The sequence below is a fragment of the Gracilinanus agilis genome, chromosome 2, assembly GCF_016433145.1.
Source record: "Gracilinanus agilis isolate LMUSP501 chromosome 2, AgileGrace, whole genome shotgun sequence".
NCBI classification, from domain to species: Eukaryota; Metazoa; Chordata; class Mammalia; order Didelphimorphia; family Didelphidae; genus Gracilinanus; species Gracilinanus agilis.
In genome coordinates this window covers 223,547,708-223,567,316 of record NC_058131.1, presented here as the reverse complement: position 1 = coordinate 223,567,316, position 19,609 = coordinate 223,547,708, and the positions used below count along the sequence as shown (strand labels likewise).

Below are 19,609 nucleotides of genomic sequence, written 5' to 3'. Positions count from 1 at the left end.
GGGACAGCTGAGTAGCTCAGTGGATTGAGAGCCAGGCCTAGAGACGGGAGGTCCTAGGTTCAAATCTGGCCTCAGATCCTTCCTAGCTGTGTGACCCTGGGTAAGTCACTTAACCCCCATTGCCTAGCCCTTACCACTCTTCTGCCTTAGAACCAATACCCAGTATTGATTCCAAGATGGAAGGTAAGGGTTTTTTTTAAAAAAAAAAAAAGAAATCCTGCTACCAATTAGGATGTAAATTAATAATTTTCTTTAATTCGCCTCTCAGAATACTTATCTATGTAATCAGCTTAAGTAAAATATTAATAGTAAAATGTTGTTGGCACTAATTTTTAAATTACCTGCAACGTGTGGATGGAGGAGTCAGCTAACACTTTCAGCAGAAAGCTTTCTTGATGTAAGGAAAGTCTTATGTCATTATTGTCAAAACAGAATACTAAAGATGTGAAGAATTTGTGTGACAGATAATTCTCTACATTTTTCCAATATGGGATCCCAACTCTATCTCTGAATTTTCTTTTAATTATGATGGAGGACTGGCTGTTGTAACTGAAGTCAGAAGGGCATCAAGTTTTCAAAAAGTCTGAATCTTCGAAACCACCTGAATAGTTTAAGAGATGGCTCATTTTGCTTGATTGTTGACTATTGAAGGCCTGTATAAAAAATTCAGGAACAATGTTCTACCCCCATGTATTCCCACCTTTTCAGCAATGGCTAGGAAATGCATTTTTTTACCTTTTCTATAGGAATAATTAGCTCACTCTTTGCAAAGTTCTGTTCTTTTATTATCTTATTATCTCATTTACTTTACAAGGCAACTTAATCATGAATCTAAAAAGCATCTGGGAAAGGATTTGAATCCAAGTCCATTACAAATCCTGATCTCTAGTCATTATGTCACACTACCTCCCTATAAATCTATTGGTATATAGATTTGAAACTTTCCTCATCCCATTTAATTTTTGCCCTGGTATCCTAACTTTAAGTGTGGGAGAGCAGGAAGGAAAGAAGAAATGAAGGAAGGAAAGAAGGATTTATTAAATAACGAAGTGTATCCTATGTGCCACTGTGCTAAATACTTTACAAATATTTCATTTGATCCTCACAACAACTTTGAGAGGTAGATGCTATGACCATCTAGATTTGGCAGTTGTGAAAACTGAGGCAGACAGAGGTTAAGTGACTTTCCCAGGATCACATAGCCAGTAGGTCTCTGCAGGCAGATTTGAACTCAGATTTTCCTGACTCCGTTCCTGCCTCCAGTCTTAGAACTTTACCTACTAGTTGTGATATAGAAGTGGAAAAGGTTACAAAGGGATTGAAAAGAACCACTAATGCTCCTCACCTTGTTTTTTAAACCCTTTGACTAACTCTCCATGGCAAGGACAAAACGATCATTCCTGACCTTTGCTGGGCGAGCATCCTGCCACTTCTTTTACACCTTATTTCCATAATTGCCTCTTGCTTCCTTCGGTTCACAGATAGCCTCCTTGCCTCTTTAATTTTCCCTGCCATCCTTTATGCCAGGAATATAGTATGAATTCTACTTCTATCCATTGTTCCTATTTTCAAATTGACTTCATCTCTTCATACTTCATTAGGATTAAATTTTAGTATTGAATCAAGAGGATATTAATGAAATCACTGGACCATTGACTTAGAGAGGTAAGGGACCTAAGAAAAGGTCAACATCCCCATTTTATAGTTGAGGACCTGATAGATGGTAACATGTTACTTCTCTAATACAGTTCATAGTTGGCACAAGGATTCAACTATCTTGAACCCACCATATGTTTTTCCTCTCTTGATAGATCAAAAATAAATTACCTTAAGTCATAATCATCTGTTGTTAGAAGGAAGTACAGAGCAGTGAAAAGTGCATTGAATTTATTCAGAGATTTGGCTCCCAGTTTAGCCATAACCTGAGACCTCAGGCAAGACATTTAATCTCCCAAGACCTTAGTCTGTTTATCTGTAAAAAATTAGAAGATTGGACTAGAGGATTTCAGAGTTCCCTTTTAGTGCTAAATTCATAATCTTCAGGTCCACTGATTAGTTTTTGGTCACCTGCAATTTTGTTTTTGAGATTATGCTTGTGTATATTTGACAACCATTATAGAATTAACCCAGAGAAAAATAGTGTTTAAGAACATGGGCTCTTGAGACAGGAAGGAGCTTGGTTTCACTGAATGTGCTACATAATTTTCCAACGTGTTCTTATTTTCTTATTCATTTCTAGCCCCAGGTCATTATCAATCAATAGATGGACATTTGTGCAAGTACCTGTGCTAAATTTGTGTATTAATGGGCTAACCTAGGTATTGGCAAATGGCCCACAGGCCAAAGTTTGCCAGCCTCTGGGCTAAATTGAATGATTTGCTCAGTCAACTGCATGTTATTAGATAAGCATTATGTATTCTTTATGCCTTATACTTGATCTTTTTCTGTATGTATTGCTAAGCCAGTCTCTCAAGTAGCTATGGATATTGTTGAAGAAGGCTGATTTTATTCTGAATCTACAAGATGAAAATAACTATATCCCATGTCAACAAGGCACTCACTTATCCAAAGCAGAGGTCCTGGTTTTATCTCTAGTTGACCCATGTACATATTCAGATAACATTTTTATGGTGTCTTCCTCACAATAGAGAATTTTATTCAGTAGTCCTCTGGCTGCCATTTTTATTCCACTTTATTTTGCAGCTTCATATGATCATTAAAATAACTAAGATCTATAGTGATGCTTCTAAGATTTCATATCCTAGCCATGGGATGAAATTTCTTTTTATGCCACATTTAACACTAAAAAATATTTTTTTTGTAGCCTACCTCTCCTACAACTCCTAACAAGCCAGTAGTACCATTGGAGTGGGCATCGGGAGTGATGCCAAAGCCTGACCCAACCATTATAAACAAGCACATAAGAAAGTTAGTTGAGGTAAGTAGTTGAATAACAAAACACATAGCACTTTCAAGTTCCTTTAGCTCTTCCAAAAGTTGTCAGTTTTTAGGCATAGGAATAATTCATAGTAAAAGACTTCTTCAAAATAGGCTACATCAATTTTCTAGGTGCCAAGTCATGAATGACTACAAAGAGGGGCTTTTCATACCCAGAGCCCTCCCTTTCTCTTTCACAATGTCTTTTCATTTCAACTTCAATCATTCTTTCTCCTTTGCCTTCAGCTTCTCTCTATTTCATGTTTTGAGTATCATCTTTGATTCCAAGTCACTATCACTGACCACTAGGTGATGACATTTGGGGCTCTAGTATTCTAGGGTTGTTTTGGAGCTAAGTTTCCAATTTTGGAATTGGAAATCATGTAATGATAAAGTACTTTGTTTTAATTGATTTTTGCATACTCTGGAATGATAGATTGTCATTGGGATGAAATATTTTTCCTAAATTGTTTTAAATTAAAGAGAAGACATTAGCTATTGTACAATCCAAGAATATTTAGTATTGAAAGAAAAATTTTAGTGAACATGAAATCAAGAAGAAAAAAAGAGAATTTTTGATGAGGCATGCCATTGAGAGGGAGATGGAATGGGTTTATGGACACAAAATACTTGAATGGACAAAAAAATGGACCCTAGAACATGTCCTAATTAAGTACATAAGAGATACAAATGTCCATCTAATTGTAGGCATTTCAAAATGCATATTGATTTATTTTATTACTGGAACTTGAAGAGTTAGATGGGATTTCTTTGAAGTTTTGGTACCTTGTGATATCCCTGGTCTCCAAGGGCTAACTAAACAAATACATAGATGCATATAGGTGGAAGAACAAATGGCCATACAACAAAAGTACATTTTGAAACTCCCTGAGTTTGGGAGGTGAGCTTGCCTCTCAGCTAGGTTTCCTGTTGCCATTGGGTTGGCATTGGTAAGCACACATGTTTTTACTTTGCAGTCTGTTTTTAGAAACTATGATCATGACCGTGATGGGTACATCTCCCAAGAGGACTTTGAAAGTATTGCTGCCAACTTTCCTTTCTTGGATTCCTTCTGTGTGTTGGACAAAGACCAGTGAGTTGTTTTTCTTTTAAATTTTTCACTCTGTCCCTCTCCTCATGTGCCCCTAAAACATTTTAGAGACCAGGAGAGATTATTTCATCCTAGCTCATGTATTTATAGCTTTATACACTAAACCTTAATGAGAAAACTCGTGCATTCACAATTGGTTTGCCACTTGTCCTTATGAATGAAGTCTTATCTAAATTGTTTTCCTCATGATGCATCTGGCTATTTCAATAGTCCTATAACTTTTATCAAAAGAGCATGGAGGAGGCAGTTAGGTGGCTTAGTGGATAGAGAGTCAGGCCTAGAGATGGGAGGTCCTGGGTTCAAATCTGAATTCAGACACTTCCTACCTGTGTGACCCTGAGCAAGTCCCTTAACCCCCATTACCTAGCCCTTATTACTCTTCTGCCTTAGAGACAATACACAGTATTAACTCTAAGACGGAAAGTAAAAGTTATTAAAAACAACAACAACAACAATAACAAGAGCGTGGGGGTGAAATTCAGATAAGCCAAAACAGGAGCAATGTCAAAAGATGCAGGAACCATTATGATCACCAAACATTTGGCATTTTAGTCTGTGGAACACACCTAAACAAAGTTCTATCTGTCCTTCATAATCACAGATGGCCAAGAAATAGTGGTTAACTTTCACATGAATAAAGGGAAATTATTTTCATTTTAAAATGATTCTTGAGAAGAAAAAAAATTATTCTTGAGAAATAAAATAATTAAAAATGCCATATGGTTGGGAGAGGTATTTCTTTTGGAGAAATGTCCAGTACAATCCCCTCAATAATTTTCTTTGTGTAAAAATGTTCAGAAATGTAATTTGGAACTTATTTGACATACAAAGGAAAATTTTGACATTTTTGGGAGTATATATTATTTTTGTTTTTATAGCTAGGATTTACATAGAACTTTAAAGTTTACAAAAGGATTTATGTATAATATTTCATTTTATTATTATTTTAAATATATTATTTTGTGTCATTGTGATATAGTTAGAATTTTTATATTTTCCAAATTACATATCTATGTAATTTTTAATACTCACTTTCTTACATTTTATAATCGATGTTCTCTCCCTCCCATCTACCCATTCTGACATTTTGTTACAAGTATATCTTAACGAAAACTCTAATTCATCATTTGATATTTGAAATATGAAAACACTCATTTGATAGATGGAAGCACTACATATTAAAATCAGTGGTAAAGAAAAAATACTTCATAGAGTATATATGACTGCTTAATTCATTAAGTACTTCATAGAACATAAATGTTTTTGTTTATAATCTATTTTGAAATGAAATAGAAATCACTTTTTATATTTCTCCCTTCTCTGGAAAGATTGGAAAATATCCCATCAGGCGTGAAAACATTCCCACTACCATATCTACCAGATAAGAGAGTTGGCACAGCAGTGCCCTTGACCTGAGAGCCATAGTGGAATACTTAGTTTGTCAAATCCTTCATCCTTTCCCTCTCTTCCCCCCATACCTACTGCTCAAAGTGGTGCCTTAAGTGCAATTATGTTGGGGTTTTTACCCATTTTCCAGTGAGATTCCACAGCAGGCATCTCAAAATCCAGTGTTTTGGATGGGACAGGACTAGAACACAACTGTGAAAATGATAGTTGCTTCTAGAGGGATTCAATCTAGGCCTGAAAGACTGGACACAATTTTCAGTCACCCAATCCACATAGAAAGTCAAATCAATAAATTCCTGTAGACTGGATGACATTGCAAGTCAGAGTTTCTCTGGGGAAATGGAACCAAACTGCTCCTGTGAACTTCCATATTGAAAGCTCAGACAGATATCATTATCTTTATGTTTTCTCAGTTCCCCTAGAGCAGTGGTTCCCAAACTTTTTTGGCCTACCACCCCCTTTCCAGAAAAAAAAATATTACTTAGCCCCCTGGAAATAAATTTTTTTTCAAATTTTAATAGCAATTAATAGGAAAGATAAATGCACCTGTGGCCATCACTGCCCTCCTGGATTGCTGCAGTACCAACCAGGGGGCGGTGGCGCCCACTTTGAGAATCACTGACCTGGAGTATCAAGTGCATTGTGTGTATTAGCATGAATATTACTTTCAGATGTAATTTTCTTCTCATGAATATGGTTTGAATGGTATTCTACTTTTCAGTTTGGGGAGGCTAAAAACAGTGAATTGTCAGGTTATCTTAAACATATTAAACTTAAATATACTAACATTTATAAAAAGGCTTGATTACATGGATCCTTAAAATCAGAAATCAACTAACTGAATTCTGACCTTAATTAGGTAATATATGATGTAATTAATTATAGCTAATGTAGAATATATTTAATTAAGTAAATATCCATGTCATTAATATATAATTAATATACACACGTGTACATATCTAATCAACATCAAACACATAATCATAGTAATATTGTTACTATATTATATATAATGTATAATATAAATATAGATAATATTTTATGTGTATGTATAATTAAATTTAATATTTATGAATGTATTATATATAATTCTATACATATAATTACAATCATATATAGTTATAAATATAAAATATGCATATATACATATAAATTATAGTAATATCATTACTATATTACAAATTATAGTAATAAAAAACAAAATTTCATTTGATATGAAAGCTAACAGTACATTATCACATGATCATCCTAAACTAAATGCAACAAACATTGAATAAGTATCTCCTTTGTGCCAAGAACTATACTAGAATCTGAGGATATTCTTCAGAGCTCTTTAATAGATTTGGAAATTATCTCCATACAAATGGAAGGTGAAACCATGAGAATGGATGAATCTTCTGAGGAGGAATGACAGAACAAGAAGAAAAGAGGTGTGAAATTGAATCCCTCACACTTTTAGAGTAGGGTGAGGAAATGAAATATGAATTGTATATAGGATGGTCCAAGAGATAGCTCAGCTAGGGATAGTTTAGTATCGCAGGAGCCATGTGAGGAAAGCTTCAAGAACTTGTGGGTTGGGCAGTGGGGTTGAGTGCTAAGAAGTGAAAAAGAATGAGTAGTCAAAGACCATTAGCTTTGATGAGTAAGAGGTCATTTGGGAGCACTATAACTGTTTTGGTTGAGTTGTGTGGTCAGAAGTCAGATAGAAAGGGATTTACTGGGGATCATTTGATGAGGAAATGAAGATAAAGATCTGAGAGTAAGGAAGAAGAAATAAACTGGCAGCTACCCAAGGGTGTTGTGAGACTCAGAAAGGATAATAGATGTAAAAAGGCTTCGCAGATCTTAAGACTAATTTCATTTATCATCATTATCATCATGGTGATGACTACATTTCATTTTCTGAGCTTTCTATTGTACTTCTGCTGAACTCAAGTGATGTTTATAGAACAATACAGAGATGCGTTAGATGTATTACAGCATTTGGAAAAACAAAATGTATTTTAGACTAAATATAAATATATTTCATATATACTTTTAAGTTTAATCTGCAAAATTAAAAGTTTCTCAAGCCTAGACATTGAAAATTGTCAACAAATCAAGCCTGGATTTGAGGTGTTTGCCAATTTAATGAGGTGTAAATTTTTGTGCTCAAAATTTAATAATTGGATTTCAAGCTCCTTAGAGTTGACTAGGAAGCTAGGTAATAGAGTAGATAAAGCAGAGGATCTGGAGTCAGGACAGAGAGTTCAAATATGGCTTCAGACACTTATTAACAAGTGGACTAGTCATTTAACCTCTGCTTGCCTTTTTTCTTCACCTATAAAATGAAAGTAATAATAGCACCTACCTTCCATGATTGTTGTGATGTTCAAAAGAGATATTTGTAAAGTACTTAATACAGTGCCTGGCACAGAGTAGGTATTCAATGACTGCTTTTTTCCCTTTCTTCCAGAATACCCCTAGTTGTGTGCTCAGAAGCCATAATGGAAAGAGACTGAACAGTGATTAATGGATGAGAAAAAGGAGGCAGGAATTAATTTTCCTTTGTGATATTGTCAGTGAAGGGAAGAAGAGAAAAACAGGCAGCTACAGTTCAATAAAAGGTGTTTTACTTAGAAAAGGTGTTTGATTCTTTGTTATAAGAATAGAGGAAAATTGACCATATTTTTAAGCAAACAGAGTAGAGTCTGTGTAGAGAGAGAAATTTAAGATGCATAAGGGATGGGATGGATCAAGCAAGGTCTCTGAAGGAGGAGGTGGAAAGGCATGGAATCAAAAGAATAGGCACTCAAGTTAGCCTTGGATAGGAGGACAGAGAGCTGGAAAGAAGAAGAGGATGAGAAACACAAAAATACCAAGGAAGACGTAGCTACAGAGATTCTATGTAGCAGAAAAGAGGGAGAATAGACAATTTATTTTGGATAACCTTATTTTCGGTAAATATATGTGGGCATATGTGTCTGCTTAGAGGAGAGCAAAGGAGACAATAGGCTTTGGGAATTACATGCAATTGCTTAGAAAAGCATCTGACACTTTTGTGGGGGAAGCAATAGGAAGCCATAATGAATAAAAAAAGATTCCAAGGACTAGTAAGGTGCCAGTGAAAGTAAGAAGTGAAATGGACTCATTAGCACACTCATCTATTTTCTTCATGAGTCTCACTACCCTGAGCCCCCAAATGCCATGATCTACTTGTGGAAACTCAGGAATCTGAAAATCTCTTTTGCATTTGTTGGATTCACTTGTAAATACATATAACTGTTTTATCTTCATAAAAGTGTTACGTATGTATATGTCATATCTTTGTGAACCACTGCCTTCTCAGGTTTTTTCAGGAGAGTCATCCTACTCCCAACTGTTCTCAATCACCAGGGGCAGGAAGGAAATGAATGGAAATATGGCACCAGAGAACAAAGATGAAGGCTTAAATTGTGAGTGTTATATTAATAGGATCCCTCCTTTCTCGAATTTTCTTAACAGGGATGGCCTAATTAGTAAAGATGAGATGATGGCTTATTTCCTGAGAGCTAAATCTCAACTCCAGTGTAAAATGGGACCAGGATTTGTCCATAATTTTCAAGAGGTGAACTATCTCAAGCCAACCTTCTGTGAACATTGTGCAGGATTTGTAAGTTTTGAAAAAAATTGTTTTCTTTTGTTTTCCCATTTGTGTATATATTTCTATCTCTCTACCTGTCCCTCATTCCACCTCTCTGTCTCTGTCTCTCCCTCCACCCCTCCTCTCTGTAATAATTTGCTTTGCAGTCTGGGGAATTTAGAGAAAATAGAAAAATGTTGTTTTAAAGTATTATAAATCATTTTGAAATATTTACTTTCAATTTTCAGAATTTAAGTCATTAGGCTTGGCAAAAATGTAAATCCCAAATAACTTAGGTACCAAAGCAAGATCATATGGTTTAGATGTGTGCTTCTGAAACATGTAGCTTACAAAGTCAGGCCAGTCACGTAAGGTTTACCTATGGAAGCATAGTGGTTTCCCAATAAATCTTGGCTGTGGAGACATGCACTAGCACAGGTCCAGGTATGTCCCTACTCTACTCTAGAAACTCCAGTTTCTGCCTTTTACACTACAATCAAATACACACCCTTTCACTTGGCACAATCTTTCCTGTCTGGTGATACACCACTTCCCTCATGTACACTGTATTTCAGCTGAACTGGTCTACTTGCTGTTTCTCATATATGCCATTCTATTCTATTTGTCACCCCAGGCCTTTGTACAGGTACTGTGATTATCCTCACTTTACAGATGAGGAAACTAAGGGACACAGAGGTTAAGTGACTTGCCTGGGATCTCAAAGATGGTACCAAGGTCTTCCTGACTCTTGTTCAAATTCCCACTCCACTGTTCCACCTAGCTACTTCCTTCTAATTTCCAGTCTGATTTCCTTTTCACAGGCCTTTTAGAGATCCAGGCAAATGGTTTTAAAATAGGAGGGAATGTGGTAGACCTTCACAGTGTTCCCCTTGCAGTCCTGAGACCCGAATGTGAAAGCCAATTTGACGACTCACTTCCTCTGTGACCTTGAACAAACTGGACCTTAATTTTGTCATCAGCAAAATGACCTCTGGGGCCTTTCCAACTCCAATTCCATGATTCTGTGATTGGTTCATAGATTCCTTTCTGGATGATATGGACAGAGTAGGCACGGCCAACCCAAATCCATGTGTTTCCCTTGATCAGTACTACCTGGAGCTTAGATATTGAGGGAAAATAGACTCCCTAAATCAGTGCTGAATGTGCCAAATGATTATTTGGGCAGAGAGCAATGCAAACAGAGGAAAGGGCAGAATAGCTTTCTATCTATAAAATGAAGAGGTGAATTACTTTATCTCTAGCGTCCCTTCAATCTGTGTTTACTAGAACCCTAGGACCCTCTTTTCTCCTCAAACTCCTTCCTTCATGCAGGGAAAAGGGGGAGGGGGAAAACTCATCATTCATTATGTTCTTGAGAGTTGGGGAAAGGAGGAGCTCCCCAGACTCTCAGCAAGCACCCAGCAGGGTGATAGGATGGTGCCAGGCATCCACAGAATACTAAGCACAGAGTGGCTCAAGTTGGTCCTAAATATAGAATAATGCTTTCCAAGCAGGCTCTATATTTAGAAAGTCACATGTCTTGAGCATGGGTTTGCTTAGCTGCTGAGTTACAGGCAAGTGCCTTTTTTGAGTTTAAGACTGCAAAAGAAGACCATTGGGTAGTGACTGTAACTGGGGCTTACATATTGCAAAGCAGGTCCAACCTTTGGAAAAATTAGGAAGTGAGATTAATTCAGTATAATTTGATAAGAAGTACTCTGAGTCTTGTCAAGAGGTTCATGTTCTGGATGTGTCTTTGCCACCAGTAAGCTGAGAAACTTGCCTTGTCTCCCTGGGTCTTACTTTTTTCACTTATAAAATGACTAGAGGACTAGAAAATTGAGTCCAAATTACCTTTCAGCTCTAACACTAAATAATAATCACTGTGTTCCTGAGTCCTAAAAAGGCTTTTATTATCCAAAAGAATGATTTTCTAATCATGGAATGTTAAGTTTTGGGTAAGATCGTTTTGGGAAGAAATTTTCCTCATGTTCTTCAAATTATAGTGTTAAAAACAATTGGTTAAAATTATCTTTAGGGTTAAAATAATTGGAAATACCAGCTAAGTTATGTATGGAGTATTCAGGAAGTAGTAGCACTTCTGGTGTGAGGGTTTGCCAAGCCCTTTTCAGGGATGTTCATCCACCTTTGGTGTCTACCTGCCACTCAACTTTCACCTGTGGTTCCAAGAAGCCACACTTTGATAAACTAAACCAGGTTAAAGATAATTGACGGAACTCAAATTGTCAATGAGTTAAGAGGATGTCAACCCCCAAGCACATGAAGGCTTCCCACAGTGGAATGGGCAAATGAAAAAAATCTGTTCCAGTGGCCGTGAAGGCAGCTGAAGCAGGAGCTATGGAGCATCTAGATCTTGGTGAGACATGGAAGACACCAAAGTCACTCACTGCATCCAAGGCCATTTCCAGTCTTGCCACTGGAATTCAATGATTCTACAAGGGAGAGGAAGGCTGACAACTTTGTGCAATTTTGCCTCACTTAAATCCAATTAAAAGGCAAGTCAAGACACTACCTCCTGATGTCATTGCTCCTTTTTGAAAAAATGAAGGATGAAAAAGACTATGTACAAACACTATTATAAGTCTTCTTTGGGGAGGGGAAGAATAATAGATAAAAACTACCTATGGCGTAGTGTCTGACTTCCTATGGCATCTAGCTGATGAAAGAGATACCTACATGTAAAAGATTTAAATCAAGAAGAAAACTTAGGGGTAATGTTGATCAGTACTCTTGTTTAAAAAATGAAGAAAAGGGTCCAAAAAAGAGACTCACTGAATTCTAAGGTATAAAAGAAATAAGAAAGTTAGAATTCATACTCAGTTCCTTTGATATGAAACCTAGGGTGCTTTATTCTACAATAGCAGGTCTCAGACATATTGGGTTTTAGGTCCCTTTTACACTCTTAAAATTTTTTTAAACCATTATATTCCATCTTAGAATCGATACTGTATATTAATTCCAAGGCAAAAGAGCTATAAGGGCTAGGGAATAGGTTAAATGACTTGCCCAGGATTGCATAACTAGAAAATATCTGAGGTAAAATTTGAACCCAGGATCTCCTGTCTACCAGTTTAGCTCTCAATCCACTGAGCCACATAGCTGTCCTCTATGCTTTATAATCTTAAAAAAAATATTTAGGGAGTCCAAAGAGCTGTTGTTTATATGGGTTATATCTATTAATACATTTAAAAATACTTATTCATTTAAATATAACAATAACAAACAAATTACAAGTTAGCATAAATAATATTTTATTAAAAAATAACTATAGCTTCCAGTTTTTAAAAATGGCACAAAAGTAGCTTTGTACATATTTTCACAAATCTCTTTAATATCTGGCTTAATTGAAGATAGCTGGATTCTAATATGTGCTTTGGTATTATTGTAGCAATATGTTGTTTTGGTTGAAGACATGAAAAAAATCCTATCTCTCATAGATATGTAGTTGGAAAAGTAAGGAGATATTTTAATAAACAAATAACATATTAGTATTATGAAAATAGTTTTGACCTTGTGAATCTCTGGAAAAAATCTGGGGAGCTCCAGGGGTCCTTGAACCACACTTTAAGAACTGCTGCACTCACCATGCTTCCTTCTTTTGTTCTCAGCTTCCTCTTTTCTCTTTCTCTTACCCTTTTCTTTCTATGGTTCCCAAGGCCCTTCTTCTCTTCTTACACATCCTACTCCATTAATAATGAATTGGTACTTCCCAGAATCTTTAAGTGTAATGACTCAAACCCTATCTGGTCCAATTTGAGCCTAAAGTTGAATTCTTTCCCTGCTCCACAACAGCTTGGCAAAAGGCCATTCATCCTCTGCTTAAGTGACTTCAAGGAAGTTCTAAAGCAACTCATTCTATGTACATTTCCACCCTTTAATTGTTGTTATATCACTTATGAGAGAGTCTGGGCCCTTCTTATGAATTCTTATCATATTATCATGCATTTTAACATTTCTACTATAGAGAGGAAGTGAGGAGTAGAAGGGCTAGAGAGCTAGTAATTGTCCTACAGAAATCCTAGGTTCAAGTTCTGACTGTGAGACCTTGGGCAAATCACTAAGTCTTTCTCTCAGTTCCTCTTATTAGGTTTCTTAAAGAAAAATTAAAGAGCACATAGTTGCATTGGTAGAGAGAGTACCTTGTTGAAAACCACCTACATTAGAAGACTCCAACATGTTGCCCCTTCATCCTATTGGTGGTTTCCTTTCAGGACCTCCATTTTGAGGACTGGCTCCACATGAGTCATGCGACATTCCTCTCCCTACTGTGCTTCTAACTCTTTGGGCTTCATCACCATGATTCAACTGACTTCCCTCGATACAAGTCTTCTCCCTCTAAAATAGCCTTCTGTAATGGACTACTCACATCAGGAAGCTTTCTTTGGGTTCAGAGGGACATTGCTTCATCCCCCAACTGTGCTGCTTGACACCATTAGCTCTTTGCAATCATGCCACCAGATTATCTCCCCCACCACCATCTCTGAATAATATCACCTCTTTGAGTTTTTGTGTTATATTATACTGACAAAATAAATCTACCACAATGCAAAAATTATATAGAGGTAAAAACCTAGGTTTTATCATGATTAAGCACAAGTTCAAAAATTTAAAAAAATCTTATCCTGAGCCCTGATTGGAGTTTCTGAAAAGCCTTTAAAGAGAAAATTATATCTAAGAGACAGAGAAATAAATTTTTACGTATTGCTAAATCACACGTTTTTAGGCTCTGAGAGAAGTGGAGATTTATTTTGAAGTATTTGAAGGATTAACATGTAGAAGAGGATTTCACTTGTTTTGCTGGATTTAAAAAAGATTGAAATAAGAGAAAAAGGTAGACATTGAAGAGAGGCACATTTCAATTCAATATAAAGGAAAGCTTTTTCAACAATTAAAACTATCACAAAGGGAATTGGGATGCTTTGGGAAGCAATGACTTCTGCGACCAAAGATGAAGGAAGGATATTACAGGTATAGGAAGAGATCTTAACACAGGTAATGAAACAGGAAAGGGCAGGACATGTAGAAGAATGGAATAGAGGAGAAGTTATGGTTAGACAGTAGTTTTCTGAAAAGCTTTGGAGATTTTAGTAAAAAGTAGGCCCAGAGGTTGCCAGTAAATGTTTAATAGTCAAATATCTCTGGAGGAAAAATAATAGATATGATACATTTTAAAGTTTTATCTGCATTATCACTTTCTTAAATTGGGATAATCAACAAAATAAGGGGAGCCCTAATTCATAGCATTTACCATGTCCAATGTGTAAACCCTCACATTGAAAACTTTAATCATTTCTGGCACTAGCACACCCTTGAAATAAATCCAATATGAGTCAGCAGTGTAATATGGCAACCAAGTAAACCAATGCAATCTTGCATTAGGTAATTTCCAGGAATAAGGGTTTGTACTCTGCTTTGGCCAGCTCATATCTGGAATATCATGCTCAGTCTGAAAAAGACAATGATAAACTGGAGAGTATCTAGAGGAGGGCAGAGGAGAGAGTGAAGATCCTTGAGACCATGTCATATCAAAAGTAGCTGAAGGAACTTAGGTTGTTTATCTGAGAGAAGAGAAGAATGGGATGGGATTAAGTGAACATGATCATTGTTTTCAAATATCGAAGAGGTCAGTTTAGACTTGAAGTCAGGAAAAACTTCCTAACAATTAGAGCTTCTCTAAAGTGAAATGAGCTTCCTTGTGAGAATGTGAGTTATCCCACTGTACAAGTTTAAGTGGAGGTTAGGTCAGTCAGCGATGGTGAACCTTTCAGAGATCGAGTGCCCAAACGGTGACCTTCACACTGCATGTGAGCCCCTTACCCCAGAGAGTGGAGGGAGGAAGTGCTCTCATTGGGCAGCGGGGTGGGTCATGTGAGAAATGACCTCGGGCACTTGTAGAGAGGGGGAAGGGAGCGGCTCCCTCTGGCACAGGTGCCATAGGTTCACCAACATGGGGCTAGATTTTTGTTTGTTATTTGTTATATGTTTCATATTGGGAATTCCTTTTCAGTCATGGAATAGACAGGACAAGATAGCTATCAAGGTCCTTTCTAACTCAAAGTCTATGATTCTGTGGCAGCTAGTTGTCCAGTTTGATGGAGTATGTATGGCATATGCAAGGGGAAATGAGAAGCAATAAGGCCAGAAAAGTAGATTCAATAGAGCTCTTAAAAGGCTTCACATACCAGGCTTAATAGTAAAGACATCATTCAGGCAATGGAACCCCCTCAAGGACCTTGAACATAAGAGTTATATACTCAGAACTGAGCATCAGGAAGAATTTGAGCATTTCTGGAACAGAATTGTCCAAGGGAAAGAATGTTGGCTTGGAGTAAGAGTCCCTATGTTTGAACTCTAGACATGCGACTTACTTCTTGCAGAACCTTGGGCAAATCACTGGAATTCTCTTGACTTCAATTTCTCCTTTTTAAAGTGAAAGAAGAACACTGTTAAATATTTTTTAAGTTTGATTTTATCTCTTCCATCCTTAAATCTATCAAAGTCTAGATGACTGCTTAACACACAGTAACTGGCATTTAGTGACTTAATAAATGTCTATTAATTGGATTAAGAGAGGAGATTCTTTATCAGGTGAAAATTGGACCAGATGACCTCTAAATTCACATCCAGTTAAGATACTTGTGCTAATTTAAATTTGGGATCTTGATGCAGGATGAGAGATTTTAAAAACTAGGATATTATATAAAGAATTAGAATAAATGAATAAAAACAAATGTTTTATCTTCAAAAATCACAGTGAGTGTTGAAAGGGGAAAAAAGTGAGGGCATGCAGTAGTATAGGCTCTTTTTAAGGCGGGCCCTATTGTTTGATTATGGCATTGTAAATAATGAGGCTTGTAGAATTTATATTAGATATTGGATTAGCACAAAAATATAAAAACATATATATATAATATATGATTAATATATTATATTATGTATTGTATTACCATAAATTTTTTCAATGTCTATTTGCTAGTAATCCTATCCAGAGGTAGAAGAATGGATAATATCACATTTGGAACTGTTAGGTTCTGATTAGTTGACCCTAGTGCTTTCATATTTTTTTTTTTCAGAAATGATATTGCCAGATCAATGGAGTGTCTCAAACTAAATGAGATCCTTTCATACAACTGGCTTTTTGGTCACACAAGGTTTAAATCAAATGTGTGCTGGAGTTAGCTCTGACCTAGGGAGAACCTTATTGTTAATTTTTTGAAGATTATTTATTATTTTTTAAATTTTACATTTTACATTTTGAGTTCCAGACTCTACTTCCCTCACCTAACTATCAGTCACTTTACATAATGGTAGCTCAAAGGTTTGTAGACTTTTATAGTTTACAAAAGACTTTCTTCCATAGTTTAAATCAGTATTTTTTAAACAACTACTATATACAAGGTTAGACCCTAGGAACAAAAAGAAAAGTTTAAATTCTCCTTTCTACTAAGGAGCTCAGTATCACTGCAAGGGCCACAATATGTTTAATAATCTTCAATTGGAGTTGATTTGAGCATCCAATGAACACCATCATTATCAAAATGTTGGTAAGCATTTGCTGAGCATATGCTTTACACCAGTGATGGGCAAACTACAGCCTATACCTGCTGGCCAGATGCAGCCCCCTGAAATATTCTATCTAGAGGCAGGGCATTATTTCTAATCTGACGAATACAATAAGTAGGAAACAATACAATGAAACTTCGAAAGAGTTGCCTTAGAAACAGACTGACAGATGAGCATTTCCTTTCCTTTGGCCCCCTCTTTAAAAAGTTTGTCCATCATTGGTCTACACTAAAGACATATGAAAAAAAGCTCCTATTGGGGTGGCAGGTACCCAAAAGATAAATTATAAGAGGTAGTGTACTTTAAGTGGGAAATGAATGGCATAGGTGGCATTATGAGTGCAGAGGTAGAAGCTATAACTGAGGGTACACAGAGAAGTTAAAAATAGCATGAAGAACATCATTAGGATATGGAAATTTGTGCTTCCCAATTGTTAAGCAATTAAAAACTATGAACAAATAAATGTCAAAGGAAGAATTATAAACTATCAAAAACCACATGAATGTGTTCAAAATCACTAATAATCAGAAGAAAATGCAAATTATAATCCCTCATGACTTACAAATTGGCAAAGATGATCAAGAAAATGGAAATAGTATTGAATAGGCTATATAAATATGTATACATTAACGCACTGTTGGTAGAACTATGTATTAATCTAATTCTTTTCAAAACAATTTGAAATTATTCAAGAAAAGCAACTAAAATATTAATATTCTTTGACCTTGGGGGGAAGGAAGAAATTCCAAGATATACCAAAATATTCCAAGCAATGTTTTTTTTATGGCAGTAAAAAAACCAAGAACTGAGTGAATATAGAATATTATTGTGTAGTAAGAAACAAATAATATAATATGAAAAATTGTTTAGATCAAAGTATGAACTGATATAGAGTGAAATAACAAGAAGAAAAATATACATATTTTTGTATATATATATATATGTATATATACAAGTATATATATTTTTGTATATATACAAGTATATATATATATACAAGTAACTATAATAAAAATGTCATAACTCCTAAAAGGAAACTAGATTGAGGCACTTTTTGAAAAATGGTGCCACCTCTTGACATAAAGAAGAGGAACAATGAAAGATGAATGTTATGGATATGGCCAGATATGGTTACTATATTGTCTGTTTTGCTTAACTTTTTTTCTGTTGTTACTAAAAAGATTCAATTCAGAGGCTGGGGCAAGGGCAAGGGGATGGAGGTATTTCCAGAAATTATCACAATATAAAAACAAAAAATATCAATAAAACATTTTTAAAAGGAAGTTAAGGGAAGGGAAAGTTTTAAGACTTGGGGGAAATAGGGGCAGCTGGGTGGCTCAGTGGATTGAGAGCCAGGCCTAGGAGATGGGAGATCCTAGGTTCAAATCTGGCCTCAGACATTTCCTAGTTGTGTGACCCTGGGCAAGTCACTTAACTCCTATTGCCTAGCCTTTACCACTCTTCTGCCTTGGAACAAATATTTAGTATTGATTCTAAGATGGAATGTAGGGTTAAAAAAAAAAAAAGACTTGTGGAGGATGGCAATAGATTTCTTTAAAATAATTAATTAAGAATAGTTTTCTATGATTACATGATTCATGTTCTTTCCTTCCCTTCTTCCCTCCCCCTCTCCCTGAGTTGATGAGCAATTCCATTGAGTTATACATGTATCATTGTTCAAAACCTATTTCCATATTATTAATATTTGCAATAGAGTGATCTTTTAAAGTCAAAATTCCCAATCATATCCCCATCGAACCATGTGATCAATCATATGTTTTTTCCTGTGTTCCTGCTCCAGAGTTCTTTCTCTAGATGTGGATAGCGTTCTTTTTCATAAATTCCTTTGGATTATCCTGAATCATTGCATTGCTGCTAGTAGAAAAGTCTATTCCATTCAATTGTGCCACAGTGTATCTGCCTCTGTGTACAATGTTCTCCTGGTTCTGCTCCTTTCCCTCTGTATCAATTCCTGGAGGTCTTTCCTGTTCACATGGAATTCCTCCAGTTCATTATTCCTTTCACACTATTCATTCCATCACCAACAGATACCACAATTTGTTCAGCCATTCCTCAACCGAAGGCCATCTCCTCATTTTCCAATTTTTTGCTACCACAAAGAGTGTGGCTATAAATATTTTTGTATAAGTATTTTTCCTTATTATTTCTTTGGTATTTCTGGGTCAAAGGGCAGACATTCTTTTAAAGCCTTTTGGGTATAGTTCCAAATTGCCCTCCAGAATTTTTGGATCAACTCACAACTCCACCAGCAGTGTATTAGTGTCCCAATTTGATGGCAATAGATTTTAAATGACTTAAGATTGGCAAGGGGAGAACCAGGGCAGGTTAGTGTTATGGAAGCCAAGAGAAAAGAGTTAAAAGGAAGGGGTTGATCTATATACCATTAAATGATGCTGAGAAGAATTTAAGTGTGATAAGTAAAATTAGAGGGAACAGTTTCAATTGAATGATGGTGTTAAAAAATATCTATGACAACTAGTCATGACCACATAGTTTTTACATTTTGCTATTAAAAAAATTAAAACAAGTCAAAGACATTTAAAATCTTTTACAAAAGGGATTGTAAAGGATCCTGGAGAAATCCACTAATTGGATCTAGTTGGTATTCTGGTTAGAAAAGAATGATAGTAGAGCCAAGAATCTACTATAATGTCAGAGAAATATTCATCCAGAGCCACAGATATAAATTTTTTTTGTTTCTGGGCCAAATAACACAAAACTTGCTATTATTGAGAGAGGGCAGTGGGAAAAATCATGATAGCTTCCTTCATAGCTAATTTTTTTTGTCAACACTGTGTTATATTCCGTTGTTTATAGACTACTAGTGGAGTACAAACTCTTTTAGCATCTTTAAATTCAGTGCCTTTTAATTTTTTTTTCCTTTGAGGTAAATCCTATATCCTTCTACCCCAGTTATGATTGTGTATTTAAAAGTTGTTAATAAACCC

The 19,609-nt window shown here is 35.9% G+C and overlaps 1 protein-coding gene across 4 annotated transcripts in view; it reads left to right on the top strand.

Moving 5' to 3' along the window:
• Window positions 1–19,609, top strand: part of RASGRP3 (RAS guanyl releasing protein 3) — a 128,893-nt gene that overhangs the window by 93,961 nt on the left and 15,323 nt on the right. For all 4 annotated transcript variants that reach the window (XM_044663661.1, XM_044663659.1, XM_044663660.1 and 1 more), the window contains 3 exons: window positions 2,825–2,938; window positions 3,915–4,030; window positions 8,939–9,086. In XM_044663661.1, the coding sequence (XP_044519596.1) occupies window positions 2,825–2,938; window positions 3,915–4,030; window positions 8,939–9,086 (378 nt within the window). The remainder of the gene's footprint in view (window positions 1–2,824; window positions 2,939–3,914; window positions 4,031–8,938; window positions 9,087–19,609) is intronic.